Raw genomic sequence first — 18,244 nt, forward strand, 5'->3', positions numbered from 1 at the left:
CACATGTGATTCGTGGAGTAATACGCAAATTTAAATAGGGAAAGTTTATCATTTGTAAGTGTTTCAAAGGTTTGCAAATGTTAACATTCACATAACGTTTTTATCTGGGACGTCTGTTTATGCTGCGCAGTTTGTAATTCGCCCTCTGTCTGTGTGTGTGAGCTCATTTAAGGGGACTCAGTAGTGCACACACGGAGAGATATGCAGTCTGTGCATACTTGGTCTTAAAGAGACAGTAAGCTCAATTGACCTACTTAAGTCTGTGTCATTAATGTTAATCAAACAACCCAAGACAAAGAGAAAATCACTTCTGAAGCTTTAAAAAAATAATAATTACATTTAATTAATACAATAAATGCAGTGTTATTATTAATTTGATTTCTGTTCCTAATGATTTTAGACCTTACTTAATGTGCAACTTTGTTCTTTTTTATAAATGTTTGTAATTTCTTGATTTGTTAATAGAATTTTCCCATACTTTTTTTTTGCTGATCCAAAAAATTATCTGATCCGTGCCTAAAAAACGTAATGTGATCTGAACCGTGAGTTTTGTGATCCGTTGCACCCCTAATTACTCATATTATAGTTTGCCTTAATGTCTTTAACCCTGTAACAAAAACAAATGCAACAAAATGTCGTATCTGTCCGTCACTGTCTTTAATAACCAGCAGCACAGGTGACTCCAGACTCTGCATTGCCCGGTAGAGCGTCTTAATGCTCATGCCGTGTTTAGACGTACCAAAGGCCAGAGTCCACGGGTAACCAATGGTCCTGGGTGGAAGATGTTTTGCCAGCTGTTAGAAAAACACACAATCATTAAAGAAGAGAACACGCATGCAAAGCACATGATAATGTAAAAAACAGTAGGACCAGAGCACTAACACTGAACTTGTTCATGTTCAACACTCTGTATCCTCCGGTGAGCCAAGCCTTTCCCGGCGCTTTGCGAGCATCGAGTTACTAGGTGTAATGGTACTTCATTTGATTTATGTGACTGAATAAAGGGTTTTGTAAGAGGCCACCTCAGGTGATCCATTCAGACCGCTGATGTGTTTAAAATAACCTTGTAACTGTACCAAACCTCAGAGGCTTCAAAACAAAACACATTTCAAATGGCACAGCGAGATCAGATCAGTAGATCAAGCCACACTGCCGGGCTACTGTACGAATATTACTTCAATCCATATTCCCAAAAAACAGCACCGGACCAACAAAAATATATAAACACAATCAAATCCATTTGTCAATACGCCAAAAACTTTTGCAAAGCTATTGTATGGCTTCTGAAGACCTAGACATATAAAGCACTTATGAAACTTTTATAGCAAGTATATTTTTTTGTTAAAGCAATACTCCAGCCAAATATCAAAACTTCCCCACGATGTACTCACCCCCGAGCAATCCCAGATACATGTGCATCATCTTTCAGACGAAAACATTTGCAGTTAAATGTCTCTGCGTTTCCAAAGCTTATAATGGGAGAACACAGGGAACCACTTATGCCCAAAAAAGTGCATCCATCCTTCACAGAAGTAATCTACATGGCTCCAGGTTCAAATGTGTTTGTCTGAAAGATAACGGTCATTCGCATCTCAAATTGCTTGAGGGTAAATAAATCATGGGATAATTTTGATATTTGTCTGAAGTATCCCTTTAAGTTTGACCACTCCAGGTGGTAGGATCCTACATTTTTCCTTTTATGCACTTTATGTAAAATGGACCGCTATATGATGCCATTTAAAGGGACATTTCACAAGACTTTAAGATGTCAAATAAATCTTTGGTGTCTCCAGAGTACATATTTGAAGTTCTAACTCAAAATACAATATAAATAATTTATTATAGCGTGTTAAAATTGCCACTTTGTAGGTGTGAGCAAAAATGTGCAGTTTTTGGGTGTGTCCTTTTAAATGCAAATGAGCTGATCTCTGCACTAAATGGCAGTGGCGTGGTTGATAGTGCAGATTAAGGGGCTGTATTATCCCCTTCTGACATCACAAGGGGGACCAAATTTCAATTACCTATTTTTTCACAAGCTTATGGAGGATCGTTGACCAAAACTAAGTTACTGGGTTGATCTTATTTATTTTCTAGGTTGATAAAAGCATGGGGGACCCAATTATAGCACGTAAACACAAAAAAAGTCAGATTTTCATGGTATGTCCCCTTTAAATACATGACTTTTATGCCAACTGTATTTTGTTTTCTGTCCAATTTGTATTTTGACAACTCGTTTGTGCAAAAAATAATAGCATATGGGTTAAGTTGCTTGTTTGTTTATTTATTTACTCTTAACACCACTCCAACATCATTGGCTATATTCATAGCAAGATCCGGTTAATCCATACATAAGTTGTATCAACACAAGTTAATCCATACATGTTAGGGGAGGGGCAATTTGGCATCTCCAATGCACCTATCCTGCATGTTTTGGCCTGTGGGAAGAAACCGGAGTACTCGGAGTAAACCCATGCTTATAAAGGGAGAACATGAAAACACAGAAAGGCCACCTGACCAAGATGGGGCTTGAACCAGGGACCTTATTGTTGTGAGACATTCGGTTTAAGAACCACACGAGGGCAAGGAAATAACGTACAGATGTTTCATTTTTCTGTGATTTGTTCTTTTAATGCAAGCCCTTTCACTTTTCAAATCGTTCCTATGCCCCTAGACATAACACGTACACATAAATCAGTCTGTTAACACGTTTGAGACATTCTTTAGTAGCGGATCAATAACCAGCGGGGCGGGCCGTCTATTTTTGGGCCTGTAGATCGATGAAACACTGTAAAGCCTCGAGCAGCGGGCAGATTTCGTTCACTATTATATCGCAGGGCTTTTACCTTCTCAATCTTCTCGGCCTCCAGAAGGTCACTGGGTTCGTTCAGGTTGGGCTTGAAGGTTTCCAGCTCCAGGCTGGCTGAGATCGACGACCCATGTTTGGAGTTCACGTCTTCCTTAGTGGTGATCTAAAGACAGAAGAAACCATCAGCAAAAGTCCAGTAACTTTCTGACATGCTGCTGACGCTGTGTGACACAGTAAATTTACCTATAATCTCTTGCAGCAGAGACGTTACCAAGTCGATTTGATAGTCAAATTTTTACACAAGCAAGAGTAAAATGCTAATTCCACATGAGCAGGAGCTTTGTAGAGAAAGCTTAGTTCATTTTAGGGAATGCATTTACTAATGTTAACCATTACAACCTTACTGTAAAGCGCTACTAGATATTTATCACGTATTGTAAAAATGTCAGCAGCGATTGTAAAAAATTTGAACTATAGCTCAATCTTTATTAAAGGGATAGTTTACCCAAAAATAAAAACAATGTCATTACTGACTCATCCTCATGTTATTCCAAACTTGAAAGACCGCTGTTCATCTTCGGAACACAGTTTAAGATGTCCTATATCCAGTCAGAGAGCTTGTTGACCCCCCACTGAAAATCCATGTACGGTACACTGTTCATGTCCAGAAAGGCAACAAAAACACCATCAAAGTAGTCCATGTGACATCAGTGGCTCAGCCAGAACGTGTTGAAGCATCGAAAACACATTTTGGTCCAAAAACAACAAAAATTACGACTCTATTCAGCATTGTCTTCTCTTCCGCGTGTGTGTGAAGCGCATACGCGAGACCAAAGTCACGCGACTGCAGTGACGCGGATGACGTATGACGCGGCTGACGTGTTATCTGGTGCGCCCCAGCTGTTTTTTGTTTGTTGTTGTTTTTTGTGCGCCCGGGCTTCGTTTACAGTATGAGGGAGACGCACGCTGTAAGTTTGAAAAAAAAATTCGCAAACACGTCATCTGTGTCACTGCAGTCACGCGACTCCAGTCTCGCGCATGCGCCCCACAACAGACACGGAAGAGAAGACAATGCCGAATAAAGTTGCAATTTTTATTATTTTTGGACCAAAATGTATTTTCGATGCTTCAACACATTCCAACTGACCCACCGATGTCACACGGACCACCTTGACGATGCTTCCACTACCTTTCTGGACATGGAAAGCACACCGCACATACACCCCCAATGAAGGGCCAACAAGCCCTCGGACCAAACACAAAACATCTCAAACCGTGCCACGAATATGAACGGAGGTCCTACGAGTTTGGAACGACATGAGGATGAGTCATCAATGACATAACCTTCACCTCTGTGTGAATTATCCCTTTAAGGGCAAATAGATAATAAAGTGAAAATATCATTATCAGTGTTTTGACTAAGTAATACGAGTTATTACATTCATAAAAAAGATTTGTTGACCAACAATTTTCCCAACTGCATTACATCAGCCGTGTGCTAGCGGTGTTATTTTACAATGTAGCCCAACAGACAATTAACATTTTCTCTAGCTGCCTGAACACACTCGGGTTACATTGACCTTGCTTCAATTACCTCAATTGTTAACAACAAATAACCAAGCAGAAGTCAGTACGGGTCTCGACCCAAACCCAATCTGCAGTACTTAAATCCAAAACATTCATGAGGCCATCCACAAAAATGCAATGACCAATGAGGTTTGTAAAAAAGCTTCCTCATTTCATGTAGTTTAATTAATTCTGCATTGATATTAATAATTTGTGACTCTAAAAATAAAAAAAATACTTTAGGAGCTATAATTTCAGAAAAATGTAGGATAGTAATTTTCTGCACATTTTAAGGCTCAATTATGTCATTCATATCCACAAAACCTAAAGCTACAACTGTGAGTTTCCACAGATTTTGGGCACCTGGAGACGTTTGCATAGAGAGCGGAGATCTTCACTGTTTAATGCATCAATCCGGCGGTGATACTCGGCCCAAGACACAACCTGCTCCAGAAACAGAACCACACCGCTGAGCAGGACCAAATCACGGATAAACATGTGCAATTTGGGACTCTCTTACAGCATGAGTCACAGGATCCGAAGTATTAAAGCTTCCAATCTGCGGTTAGGAATGATCTCCTTTATAGGATAAGGGTTTAATATTTGATTGGTCATTTGATGTTTATGGTGCATGTCCATGTATCATTGTGAGCAGGCAACACAGCGAATGTTTTGCATAATTGAGTGAATTGTTTCATATTGAACTGCAAACAGAATAAACAACACAATCTCACGGCAATTCGTACGGATTTTACGAGGTGGCTAATTCATACGACCACATTTATATGTTTTGGATCTGCTTTTGCCCCGTGGCGCTGGAGTTAGGGGTGGGGTTTCAATATTTTTTCTTCAAATAATCGTACCTTTTTGTACGATTAGCTTTGTATGAATTAGCCAACTCATAAATACGTTCGAATACCAGTGAGAATGAATACGAACTGTATGTATAACGACTATCGTACACCAAAGCAGAGCCATACAGAAACAGTAAAACAAACGACAAGCATTTCTTCTGACCTTTTACCTTCAGCACTGTGTGTTCACCCAAAACTGAAACTATTGATGTTTACCAAAATAAAAATCTGTTTCAAACCTGCATGCTGCTATATTTATATACTAAGAGGAAATTATAAAAAAGTCTGCATGAACAATTCATACAAAAAACAGCTATTAAAGGTGCAGTGTGTAAATTTTAGCGGCATCTAGTGGTGAGGTTGTGAATTGCAAGCAACGGCTCAGTCCACTGCTCACCCCTTGTTTTGAAATGCATAGAGAAGCTACAGTAGCCGCCACCGGAAAAACATGTAATTGTCGGACACAACTTAGTAAAAAAGTTTGTCCGTTAAGGGCTTCTGTAGAAACATGGCGGCACAAAATGGCGACTTCCATGTAAGGGGACCCTCTGTGTATGTAGATAAAAACGTCTAATTTTAAGGTAATAAAAACATAAAAGTTCTTTATAATAAGGTCTTCATACACCTCTGATAATATAGTTTTGTATATTATTTTGCATTTCCATCAAGAGATACTTCTAAAAAGTACACACTGCACCTTTAAGCTCCAAAGACTATTCTTGAATAAATTCTAATGAATTTAATGGTTAATGCATTGGTTTTAATGGTATCTATAATGATTTCTGTTGGTTTCTACTGGTAAATTGTTGGGTTTTGATATCCCACACATTAAATCCTACAGGAAAAAGGTCTAAACTACATAAAATAAAATTTTTAAGGATAAACCGCTTAAGGTTCATAAATGATATTTGTAACAAAAACTATTACAATATGCATTGCTTTTCACTAGGGCAGGACAAAAAAATGCATCATAAAACACAACAAAAGTAGTCCACGTGACTCATGTATTATACCCAAAGTGTACTGAAGTCATGTGATAGCTTTGTGTAAAAACACAAAGCTATGGCTTTTAAAGACCTGGAGGAGGATATTAAAGGAGTTATGTTGTTTTTGTCCTGTTTTGAAGCTTAACTTAGCTTAGATCTCCCTGTATGGCCGCATTTTTTGAACTCAATGAAAGAAATACAGGCATTGAGCAACAGCAAACAGGTTTAGATCATCATAGGGGTGTGTAAATAATGTCAGTTTTAGGTGAACTTCTGATTTAACACCCACTAAAGACACCCAAAAAGCTATTTGCTGACTTTGCCATTTTTCTGTATGTTTTATTAAACACAAATCACGATCCTGATGTCACATATTTTACCTGCTTGTGGTTTCCACACCTATCTAGAGGCGTGGCACGTTCAATAACGCAGCCAGCACATGACGTCACAAAGTAACACGTGTATTGTTAAATTCCTCCAATCCACTCACAGTAATACTGTAATACAAACTAAAACGGGGTAATGTTACCATAAGACGTTAAATAAAAGTTTTACCCGATAAACCGCCACTTCACAGTCCTCAATAATGAAAGGTAAACTAGAGGGATCATAAAAAATGCATTTCGTCCTTCTCAGGTGAGACGTCAAACAGTGATTCACACACATACACAAGCGCCAGCCTCACAGATCAGAGATCAACAGCCGAACAGACTCTTACACAGGGTTTTACCATAGTAAAAGTGACAACGCAAGCCCATTAAAAAGCCAAGCGGCGGGTCAAACACGCTCGTATCACACCTCAAGCAAATGCATTCACACGAGACGTGATAATTTACATACGTAAGTGTATTTGGGAGTCAGCAGCGGTTTTCCTTCTTTCCGTCGCTTTGAAAACATGATCTCACTATCAGCCACATTCAACCTTTCTTCCGCCGACCGACAACATGCCATATCCAGCCATAAACAAGACGAGAACAGCGATGACGGACATTTTCGGGAGCAAATGAAACTGCGACGAAATAAAAACGCCGTCTCTGATTGGCTTAAAGAAATATGACCCGCCTCTTCCACAGAGGATCTAAGCATTTTTAAAGTGACAGTCGCATTTAAACGCAACCTATTATTTTTATTTTGTTTACGTTATCCATTGGATTGTATGATAGATTTTATAAACGTGAATGTATTCAGTGACAAACGACAATATACAAATGACCGTGTACGGCTGAATTATGTGTGAATGACAGACATTATCTTAATCTTAAATAAACGTATTAACCTTCCTTATCACTTAAACCAATAAACTGTCTTTGGCTAATGTGCTCGTAAAAAGTTATTAGTATTGTATAAACCGAACTCGCTAACCTCAACACTCCGTCTGTGTCTCAAAACTCACCGTCAGCACGAATGAGCTGTCTACCTAGGGAGCATAGCTGGACATCACAGAAGTTGCGCGCGTGGCACAAAAAGCTCACGTGCCACAAAAATGCAACTTTTATGTAGTGGTTACTGGGTTTGCATAAAGTCACAACAAAATACTAAACCTGAGGGATATATCACTACATTTCTAAACACAATGCAAATTCATTCATGAGAGAGTATTACCATTACGGACAGAAAGAAAAATTGCAATTTTTTATTTTAATTTGACCTAATTTAAATATAAATGAAAAGGATTAAAATACACTGTATATCAAACAAAAGTAGGGGGGAGCAGGGGTAATAACGTAATTTTAAAAGAAAATGTTTTAGACAGAGATATATTTTTGCTTTGGTCAATAACTCACAAGTGTCGTCTATCAATACCAGATGGAATTTTGAACAAATGTAAAATGTAATGTCTTTAAACGCCCGTTTTTTTTGAAGTTGAAAGCTTATAAAAACGTTTTTTTTTTTTTTTTTGGCTTGTTAGCTGTACACCTTGTCACACAGCAGCTTTTAGGTATTAATCTGTTTTTAAGTTTAATCTGTAAATAAGTTTTTGTAAGCTGTCGACCCCAAAAAACGAGCGTTTAAAGACACAGAAATGAATACAGGCAACTTTTCATAGTACTCCTATTAGTAAAACTGCGTCCAATAGGGGGAAACGTAGTCGGCGATCCACTTTGTTCTCCTTGGAGACTGGGTTTTGCGGCTCGACAGCTTGTGGAGACTTGTTTCTGGGTTCTTTGGCTTGTTGGCTGTGCGTGTTGTCGCACGGCAGCTTTTGGGCATTGTTCAGTTTTTTGTTATAAGCCAGAAATGACAAGAAGGCGGCTTCTGGCAATACAAAGTCAATGGAGACGGTTGGATCGCTTTCCCCCCGGTGGGCGTGGTTTTCAAATTTGCATAACTGCGCTCTGTCTCTATTAGCAGCGGGACAAAAGTAACAAATGTTCATTTCGTCATTACAGGAACTTCTGACATTTAAACCAGATTTATTTTAATTTTATTCTGAACTCATGACGCGCTGGATTTATAACACAAGACGAATTGACAGAAACTGAATGCTGCACACTAATCGAATTACCTCGATTATCTTGTTTTTTTGCAATCGTGCAAAAATCAAAATCGAAAAACGATTAATTGCACAGTCCTGGTGTTACTTTCCACCTGCTTCTCCCCTACACTTCAAAGTAATAATCTTATTTGTTTAATATTAATTACTGTAGTTTGTTGTCCTAATATGATACTAATGATAGTATAATTATGCCCTGTCTGACATACACATTAATTAACAAAAACATTGAAATTCTCTGAAATTCAAAAGTAAAAATACTTTAGAAAACAATGAAAATATTTTAATTATGAAATTTAAATACGTTCATGTTGAAAATGTCCCACAGAGTTCAGAGAAAGAGAAACCTTTACCGAGCATGTGCTGAATAGCTGTCACCATTCCGACTGCCCTGAACTCCCCTACACCTATTACAGGTTCGGCCTTGTGTGGTATCCTGGAGTGAAGTGTTTCATTCAAAGTTCATGACTTGGTCCATGCAGAGATCCTTGCTTTAACCAGTTGTAAGGTTTACCTATTATGCCACCCCACTGCAGTGGTCATGGTGAAAGTTAATTTTATTTATTCATATCAATAGATCATGTGGCTTTGCAAACAATCTCCAATTCCAGAATAACAAATCAGTCGATTTTGTTTCCTACATCATTAATTTAAAGTCAAATTTAAAGCCAGCCAGAATCATAGTATCAGTTTCTCATTGTCACACGTTACGGACACCAGAAAACAATAACATGCAGGGAAAATCAGGCGATAACGTTTCCAACTGTCCAATTGGTAAAACACAGAGTGTTAAAAGGATTACACACCATGTATAATACACAGGGTTAGGACACTACGTATCTGTAGGCATGATTTGCTCATTGAGGCATGACATATTCGAGTTAAACCATGCCTATTTTATAGACGTGACCGAGGAATTCATGCATGCGTAAGCTGCATACATGTGTCTCTTTCTTAAGGAACGAAAAAGAAAACGATTGACGAGCTCAGATGCAAAACCTTTAAGTCTTAAAGGAATAGTCTACTCATTTTCAATATTAAAATATGTTATTACCTTAACTAAGAATTGTTGATACATCCCTCTATCATCTGTGTGCGTGCACGTAAGCGCTGGAGCGCGCTGCGACGCTTCGATAGCATTTAGCTTAGCCCCATTCATTCAATGGTACCATTTAGAGATAAAGTTAGAAGTGACCAAACACATCAACGTTTTTTCTATTTAAGACGAGTAGTTATACGAGCAAGTTTGGTGGTACAAAATAAAACGTAGCGCTTTTCTAAGCGGATTTTAAAGAGGAACTATATTTTATGGCGTAATAGCACTTTTGGGAGTACTTCGACTCGCCTGAAAAGTCCGCTCCCCTTCTCCCTCTCATAATGGGAGAGGGAGGGTGTTACTGCGCCGGGTCGAAGTGCTCCCAGGGGTGCTATTGCGCCATGAAATGTAGCTCCTCTTTTAAATCCGCTTAGAAAAGCGCTACGTTTTATTTTGTACCACCAAACTTGCTCGTATAACTACTCGTCTTAAATAGGAAAAACGTTGATGTGTTTGGTCACTTCTAACTTTATCTCTAAATGGTACCATTGAATGAATGGGGCTAAGCTAAATGCTATCGAAGCGTCGCAGCGCGCTCCAGCGCTTACGTGCACGCACACAGATGATAGAGGGATGTATCAACAATTCTTAGTTAAGGTAATAACATATTTTAATATTGAAAATGAGTAGACTATTCCTTTAATGGATTCTGGCAACAAAGCAGTATTTCTGAATAGCCTGAGGCCGGGATTAAGCAAAAGTATTCATTAATTTAATTTATTTCTCCTTTCAGAAATTCTCTTTGTATCTGTGGCACTCCTTTAATAATCAACACCATAACTGACAATACAAACAAACTTATTAAAGAACAATAATACTCACAACACAACAGGATCACACCTGTATTCATTTGACAAACGTATTAATACGTGCTGAAAGCATTCGGGTTTAGCGACTTTTGCATCTGAGCTCCTCAATCGCACACTCATGCAAAACAAACCACCAGCTGCAGGCTCACAGTGAACAGGTGCATCTTGGTAAAGTGAATCTTATTGACCAAGTGCAAAACAACCTGATTTGAGAAGCATTCAGCAAGATTTAATACAGGAGCTGTGACAACAAAGTATAATTGGTGCATTAAAGTACCAGGGAACACAATAAAGACACTTCCAGAAACCTGGAACATAGAAACAGACAATAAAGACACAACAACAGGTGCAAATACAATAAAGAGAACATATTTGAATCCAATATAGTGCAACACATACAGACACAAGCATAGTAAAGGGCGATTTATAGTCGTGCGTAGGTCCTACGGCGTAGCAGCGACGGCGTAGGTTCCGCGTCGGTTTTCATTTATACTTGTGCGTCGCCGTCCGCGTCGACGTGCAAACACACGCGAAACCGCTGGTTGGCAGTAATCACGCGTGTAACCACAGTAGCAGCAGAAGTCGTCACAGAAGAAGAAGCTAAGCAAGTAAACCCACAAACGAAGAAGAAATAGCAACTTGTTGTGTATAATTTGAGAAGAACAGCAATGATGGAAGTAAATAAACAGCGACTTATGTTTCAGTTTAAGTTAAATCACTCCTCAACTTGGCTCGTCTTTGTTTTCACCGTCTCAAACGGAAATACCTATGACGCAGTTTTTTTACCTGACGGGAGGGGTTCTGGTGGACCAATCACAGCGCTTACGGTCCGCGTAGAGCCGACGCGCTGTTAGAAAATTTGTGAGGTGCGCGTCAGGCTACGCAGAGCTACGCACAGGCTACGGATAGCCTACGGCGTAGCTACGCCGTAGGACCTACGCACGACTATAAATCGCACTTAAACAGATCCATACGTGTACGCCGGACAGACCCTACCTCCCACTCCTTGGTTGAATCGTCTTCGGTCTGCTGCTCCTCGTTCGTCTCCGATTCCTCATTTTTCTTCACCACAACAAAGCCAGGGTCCCGGCTGATGCTTCCCAACCCCTCCCCGAAAACATCAGGGCTCCACTGGATGAAGAAAAGGTATAGGTGATCTGACCTGGAGATACAAATTACATTGTTATATTTAATTTTGTTCGTATTAGGTCTGTTACCTACTAACATTTAAATCTTCACTAATAACTCGGCCTAGACTGAGTATCCTGTATAATTGTCTGTGGAATGGGTTTAAAGAAAAACACCAACGTTTTTCAATATTTTACTATGTTCTTACCTCAACTTAGATGAATTAATACATACCTATCTTTATAAATCTTTGTACAGCGCTTCGGGAATGTGTTTTACAAAAGTTTTTTTTACAAAAAGCCATAGGAATGAATAGGGCTAGGCTAAAAACACATTCACAATGCACTGTACAAAGATTAAAAGTGCACGCATTGAAAAAAGATAGGTATATATTAATTCATCTAAATTAAGTTAAGAACATAGTAAAATATGAAAAATGGTGGTGTTTTCCTTTAAACGTGGTAAAATGAGTTGAGTTACTATTTTTGACGTTTATTCGCTTCATTCGCGCGTGAAAGCCGCACCTGAAATTCTAGTCATCAAGACATTCACGCAGAAATTCGGGTCATGGGAGGGGCTTCTGCGACTCCGCTCGCTTCCTGTAATCACGTCACTACTAGAGCAAGCTCCTGATTGGTTAATACATCGCGTTTTTCCGCCAAAGTTTAAATTTTTCAACTTGCGTGTTTGCCGCGGCAACGCTCAATTCGCGACGCAAGACCTCCAGACGCGCGTCAACGCGTCTTTCCATTGACTTAACATTGAAATCACTCACGCTTGACGCCTCTACCATGGCTGGTCTGAACGCAGCATAAGGGCATTTCCATGTAAGATGCAAAGGCATTATGTCTTAACTCTTTCCCCATTATTCACGTGTTATCGCATCAATAAAGAAAAAAATTTCCCTGCCAATGACGCTTTCCTGACGAGTTTTTACGATAATCTCCGCTACTATCCACTAGATGGCGCTCTTACCTAATTTATAAAAAATGAAGCAAAATCATTTTTCAACATTTAAAACTCTGTGTATGTTTCGATAACCGTTCTAAATCTGATCTTTAACAAAGTTCCTTTACAAAAATGCAATTATTTCATCTTTTTGCTCAGAATTGGGTATTTTTGAAGAAACCTACCCATATTTAAGAGCTTTTAAAAAGAGAACAAATGAATATATTATGAAACGTTTTTCCGGTTTTGTTTGTTTGTTTGAAAGCAGAGGGTCTGTTCTTTCAATTGATATATTTGTATGTTTATATATTTATAGAAGAAAATTTTCCTGTAAGGCATTTTATGAAACTTGTGAAATCACAAAAAAGGTCGGCAGGGAATGAGTTAATATGAGGCTTGTTATTATTACATATTAATTGACTAAATGTTTAAAAGAAATGTTTATTTCATTTTATTAGATTACAATCTATTTATAAAGACAATAAAATTAGCAAAAATACCATATAAGGGCGGTTTCCCGGATAGGGTTTAGGTTAATCTAGAACTAAGCATTATTAATATTAGGTCATTTAAGAAGTTTTCACAAACATACCTTACAAAAAACACTACAGGTGTGCATCTTAAGACAAAACAATGTCAACAAAATATGTTAAAATGAAACAGGACAATGTGTTTTTAAATTAAAGAAACTGAAACATGCATTTTAATCTGGGACTAGGATCAGCCCTGTCTGAGAAATTTCAGAAGGTTCGTGAGATGATTAAAAAATGAATGAATTACAATGAAATAATAAAATATAAATTATTGCAAAATAAAAACCTAAATACTAACAAAAATATATATTTATATGTGACAATTACACAACACTACAATGTAAAACTGAGAAAAAAAATGGACAGATACGTTTTACGCACCAATAAAAATAAATGTTTTTGAAGTTAAACATGTAAATGTGCTTTAACTAAAAAAAGTATTTAAATATTTACTTAAATTATTTACTTGAAGTACCCTCCAAGATATTATGTCAAAGCTGACAATTTTTTTTTTTAAATCCTCTGATCTATTCTACACTAAATAGTTAATAATTGAATATGTTTAATAATATATTTAATATACATCCAACTATTGTCAAGATACCTTACAATAATCTTCCGGGTCGCCACCCACAAGGTCACATAGCTGAGCCCAACCGTGTCTCTCTGACAAGAACAGACGGCAGTTCGGTCACAGAGCTCTGCAGTGCCCTAGACATACAGAAGGTGTTCGATCCTACAACTACAACACGCTAGTGAACTTAAAGCTAATCCAGTCTGACTCTTCTGGGTATTACTGTTTAACTGATTCAATGTCTGAATCATTCTGCCTCTTTTAAAATATCCATGACTCATTTGATAATAAGAAACAGTCAGAGAATAAGTTCCACTGGGATGTAGAACAGTGAGCTCTTGTGCAGATTAGACACTGACGTCTCTGTTGTAGCACGAGATCGCTGATCGCATAACAACACCGTGTCAAATGAACATAATTCCTCCTTTTAAATTAAAGTGACGTTGCAGAGAAGACTTCAATTTAATTATGCTGCGTAGTTTCATAGAAAAACACCTCGCGAAAACATGTCCAGATTACATTTACACCTTAAAGGGATTTTTATTCTGTCATCATTCACTCACTCTCATGTTGTTACAAAGCTGTATACATTTCTTTGTTCTGAGGAATATTTGAACCCAAACTGATCATAAGCACCATTCACTTCCATAGTATTCTTTTCTCATGTCTTAGTAATGTGTGCATTTTTTTAATCATTTCTGTTTTTTTGGGAATGGTCTCTAGATGTTAGTATAACGCTTTACGGGACTGAAGTTTGACATTAAAATATCTTCCCAACTGACCTCTCCTGGGGAACAGCAAACCAGTACTCGTGTTTGCGATCACGCTGTGCGTACTGTTGCATTGATGCGCTGGCGTTGGAAACAAACGTCTTCTTCATGGCTTTGCCAACTTGCAGACACAAAAACTTGTGGGACTTCTGTCTTTCCTTGGACGTCATTGAACCTGAAATTTAGAAATTATTAATAATGTCAATCTCGTTGCACACGTTGTTATTTTCTCCCGGCCTCTTTAAGACTTTCCCACAGATGTTTACACACCTCATATGAAGGCATCTCTAGTACATTTTTACTTTTTTTAACATTCATTGGTGTGAATGTAGCATTGCAGAATGTTTTTAATGCTATGGTAAAATATACGGCAATCATTGTTTATTTGTCATTTTATTTACTGAGATATAGCAAAGAAATGGTCATGTGATCTCAACATGGCAGGCATCATAAGGTCTAGAGCAGGGGTGCCCAAACTTGTTTCTACCAAGGGCCAAAAATCAAACCTGACTGAGGACCTTGTGCCAATGTAAATGTTGCTGTGTCATCTTAAAGGGGCCATATCATGTTTAATGCCGCGTTTACACCAGCCGCAGTAGAGGCATCAAGTGCGAGTGATTTCAATGTTAAGTCAATGTGAAGACGCGTTGACGCGCGTCTGGAGGTCTCGCGATGCGAATGAGGTGTCTAGTTCGCGCGAATTGAGCGTTGCCGCGGCAAACGCGCGAGTTGAAAAATTTAAGCGTTAATCAATCAGGAGCTTGCTATAGTAGTGACGTGTTTACGGAAAGCAAGCGGAGTCGCAGAAGCCCCTCCCATGACTTGAATTTCCGCATGAACGTCTCGATGACTAGATTTTCATGTGCGGCTTTCACGCGCAAATGAAGCGAGAACACTCAAACTGTTCAAGCGGCAAACTAGGCGCGGTAGACGTGATTTTGATGCCTCAAACACGACTGGTGTAAACCCACGGTAAGTGCTATAATTGGGTTCCCAGTGCTTCTATCAACCTAGAAAATGTGAAAAAGATCAACCCAGTAACTTAGTTTTGGTAAACCATTCTCTGCAAGCACGTGAAAAATAAGGTAATTGAAATTTGTCTCTCCTTATGATGTCATAAGGAGTTCTTATTATAATAATACTGCCCTTTAATCTGCACTATCCAACCACGGCACAGCCATTTAGTGCAGATAGAAAGAGAGAGAGAGAAAATAATTCACAGCACAATTGAGTTTCAATTGCAACAAACCAACGTTGTGATCAGTGTTTGAATTTCATCAGCTCATTTTCATTTTAAAGGACACACCCAAAATGCCACATTTTTGCTCACACCTACAAAGTGTCAATTTTAACATTTTATAATAAATTATCTATATGGTATTTTGAGCTTAAACTTCACATATGTACTCTGGGACACCAAAAAAATCTTGTGACATATCCCCTTTAAAATTAAAGTTACCCTGATTTCCTCATTTATAATTTTCTAATATTTAAAAAATAAATAAGCAAACATTACTCTGTTTATGCACAACTAATGCAGTTTTATTTTCAAAGGTAACTGTTGTAAAAAAGAAATAATTTTTCCAATCATTTTAAAATTTCCTTTTGTCTGTGTGCCACTGCCTCAACCTCTCCATTATTAGCCAATAGTGCCCGAGTTCGTAGAGTTTCGTGATGCATGCTATACACCTTCAAGTATGCATGTACATAAAGAAATTAACTTTAATTCCATGTATTTCAACAAATAATAAAAAAAAAAATTCGATTTTATTTTTATTGAAAATATGAACATCTGCGTCAATGACGTCTATCCTTCGCCGTATCTCACATGGCATTATGGGCCAAATTAAAGGTGATTGCGGGCCAACTAGTTTGGGCACCTCTGGTCTATAGTCTCCAAACATGCTTAATTTGACATTACATTTCAAACATTAATGCATTAACTCATTATTATCATGAAGTACACAAACCATATCGCCTTGTTGAAATTCAACTGCGAGCAATATAGGCAATTGCTACTAATGTAAAAACTCTGAGGAACAAAAGCCTCCGCGAGCTCAGATCCAAAGCCGATTGCAATGCATCTTTTGTTAATAACTGATTAGGTTAACGCTTTGGGAGGCTCAGAAAGAAACACCTTACACCTGATGCTGCAGGAGCCAAAGCCATTTACAAAGCCAATGCAACATTAATCTACTTAGACTGCAGCACAAAGTGGGTGCTCATTCATTTTCAATAGCCTAATTTGGTATGCAATTTAGTAGTCGGTCCTGAACTGTGCTAATAACCCCCAGTGATTTGTCACAATGGGTTTGGTGATTCAGATGGCACTGACATCACGACACAAGTCAAAGTTCTCATACACATTAGGGGGCTTTCATTTTATTATAGTAGATGTGGGTGAAAACCAGTTAATAATGGGATCCAGTGTGTGAAAGTCATTTTTCGTGATTTACTTAAAAATCATTCTATATAATGTAAAAAACATTATTTAAAATATAACATTGATATCTTTAATATTGTGTGAGTAAGGTCATGTAAAAGAATGAAATCAATGAGTAAAATTAATTTTTGATGCTCCCAATTTAGCCTGAATTTCACCTACTGGTTCATTTTCCATTCTGACTTATTAACACTGTTTGGGTGATTCTCACGAAACCATTGAAACACCACGGCACTAATGATTTTAGCTTTAAAATGTGTAATATAGTAACATTAAAAAGCATCAGAATTAACAATACTGTGTTCTACCTTGCACAATGTGTGATTTCAACATAAGAATTTATAATTGTAAATTTGATCTCATTTTCTGCTGAAATTCTCATTACCGCAATGTGTGCGGCTGTGTTTGAACATGCGTTATGTTGTAATTTAATCAAATTAATACAAAAATATTAAGAATAAATAAGAAAAAAATAAATGGATGTTTTGCTAGACTACTTTAGATGACAGAAAAAATATTTACTGAATATTCATGTATAATAATAATGAAGAAAAATTAGGAAAAATGATGTGTCCATGCCTGATGTTCTCATCCTCCGCAACACTTTTTGAGAACAGTTTAAGCACACATACAGAATTTTAATAAAGTTTGATTTTGAGTGACCAAGCACATGGACCAGTTACTTCAAGATGGCTACCAGGTAAGATCATTTTTTTACAGTTAATTTGAAATATTGTCTTGTCAGAATGCTTACACGACATTTTGATTATCATTACCGCAACAGATGCTTATTAAATGTTAATTTAATTAATAGAAGCATAATACTTTGATTTAAAATGCATGTGCAGAATCTCCAAATTATGTTCTTTCAGGTTTATCATGTCATTTTGAAAATATGTCAGTGTTGATGTTTTCTGACTGTTGCGTAATGAGATTTTTTAGGAATTTTTTTTTAAATTATGTTACAAAAAGTGTTAAATGATAAGTAAAAGTTTTTAAATTAATGTTCCCATTTACTCCAGACTTTGTTTTTCAATGTCTGGTGGGAAACAAAGTAAATTTAAGCAATTTTTACATTTTCATGCTTGATGTTTTTAAAACCAAGTTTTCGTGAGAATCACCCGTTTACGAGTTGGATTCCTCACAAGACACAGGTAAAGTCTCCAAAAAGCAGTTGGACGTATGATGGAGTATTTTTGTGCCGAATGCACTGCGCTAGGTATTGTATACGTTTTTT

The 18,244-nt window shown here is 37.7% G+C and overlaps 1 protein-coding gene across 5 annotated transcripts in view; it reads right to left on the minus strand.

Annotated features, from left to right (window-relative positions):
* The window catches only part of oxr1a (oxidation resistance 1a), a 236,468-nt gene that overhangs the window by 4,045 nt on the left and 214,179 nt on the right, over positions 1 to 18,244 (minus strand). For 3 of the 5 annotated variants that reach the window (XM_073872432.1, XM_073872431.1, XM_073872434.1), the window contains 5 exons: positions 14,577 to 14,739; positions 11,608 to 11,773; positions 4,736 to 4,816; positions 2,844 to 2,969; positions 639 to 794 (listed from right to left, as the gene is read on the minus strand). In XM_073872432.1, coding sequence (XP_073728533.1) covers positions 639 to 794; positions 2,844 to 2,969; positions 4,736 to 4,816; positions 11,608 to 11,773; positions 14,577 to 14,739 — 692 coding nt within the window. Of the gene's footprint in view, positions 1 to 638; positions 795 to 2,843; positions 2,970 to 4,735; positions 4,817 to 7,052; positions 7,936 to 11,607; positions 11,774 to 14,576; positions 14,740 to 18,244 lie in introns of those variants that run through there. The other 2 variants (XM_073872433.1, XM_073872435.1) reach the window with 2 other exon arrangements.

This window comes from Misgurnus anguillicaudatus, chromosome 10, assembly GCF_027580225.2.
Source record: "Misgurnus anguillicaudatus chromosome 10, ASM2758022v2, whole genome shotgun sequence".
NCBI classification, from domain to species: domain Eukaryota; kingdom Metazoa; phylum Chordata; class Actinopteri; order Cypriniformes; family Cobitidae; genus Misgurnus; species Misgurnus anguillicaudatus.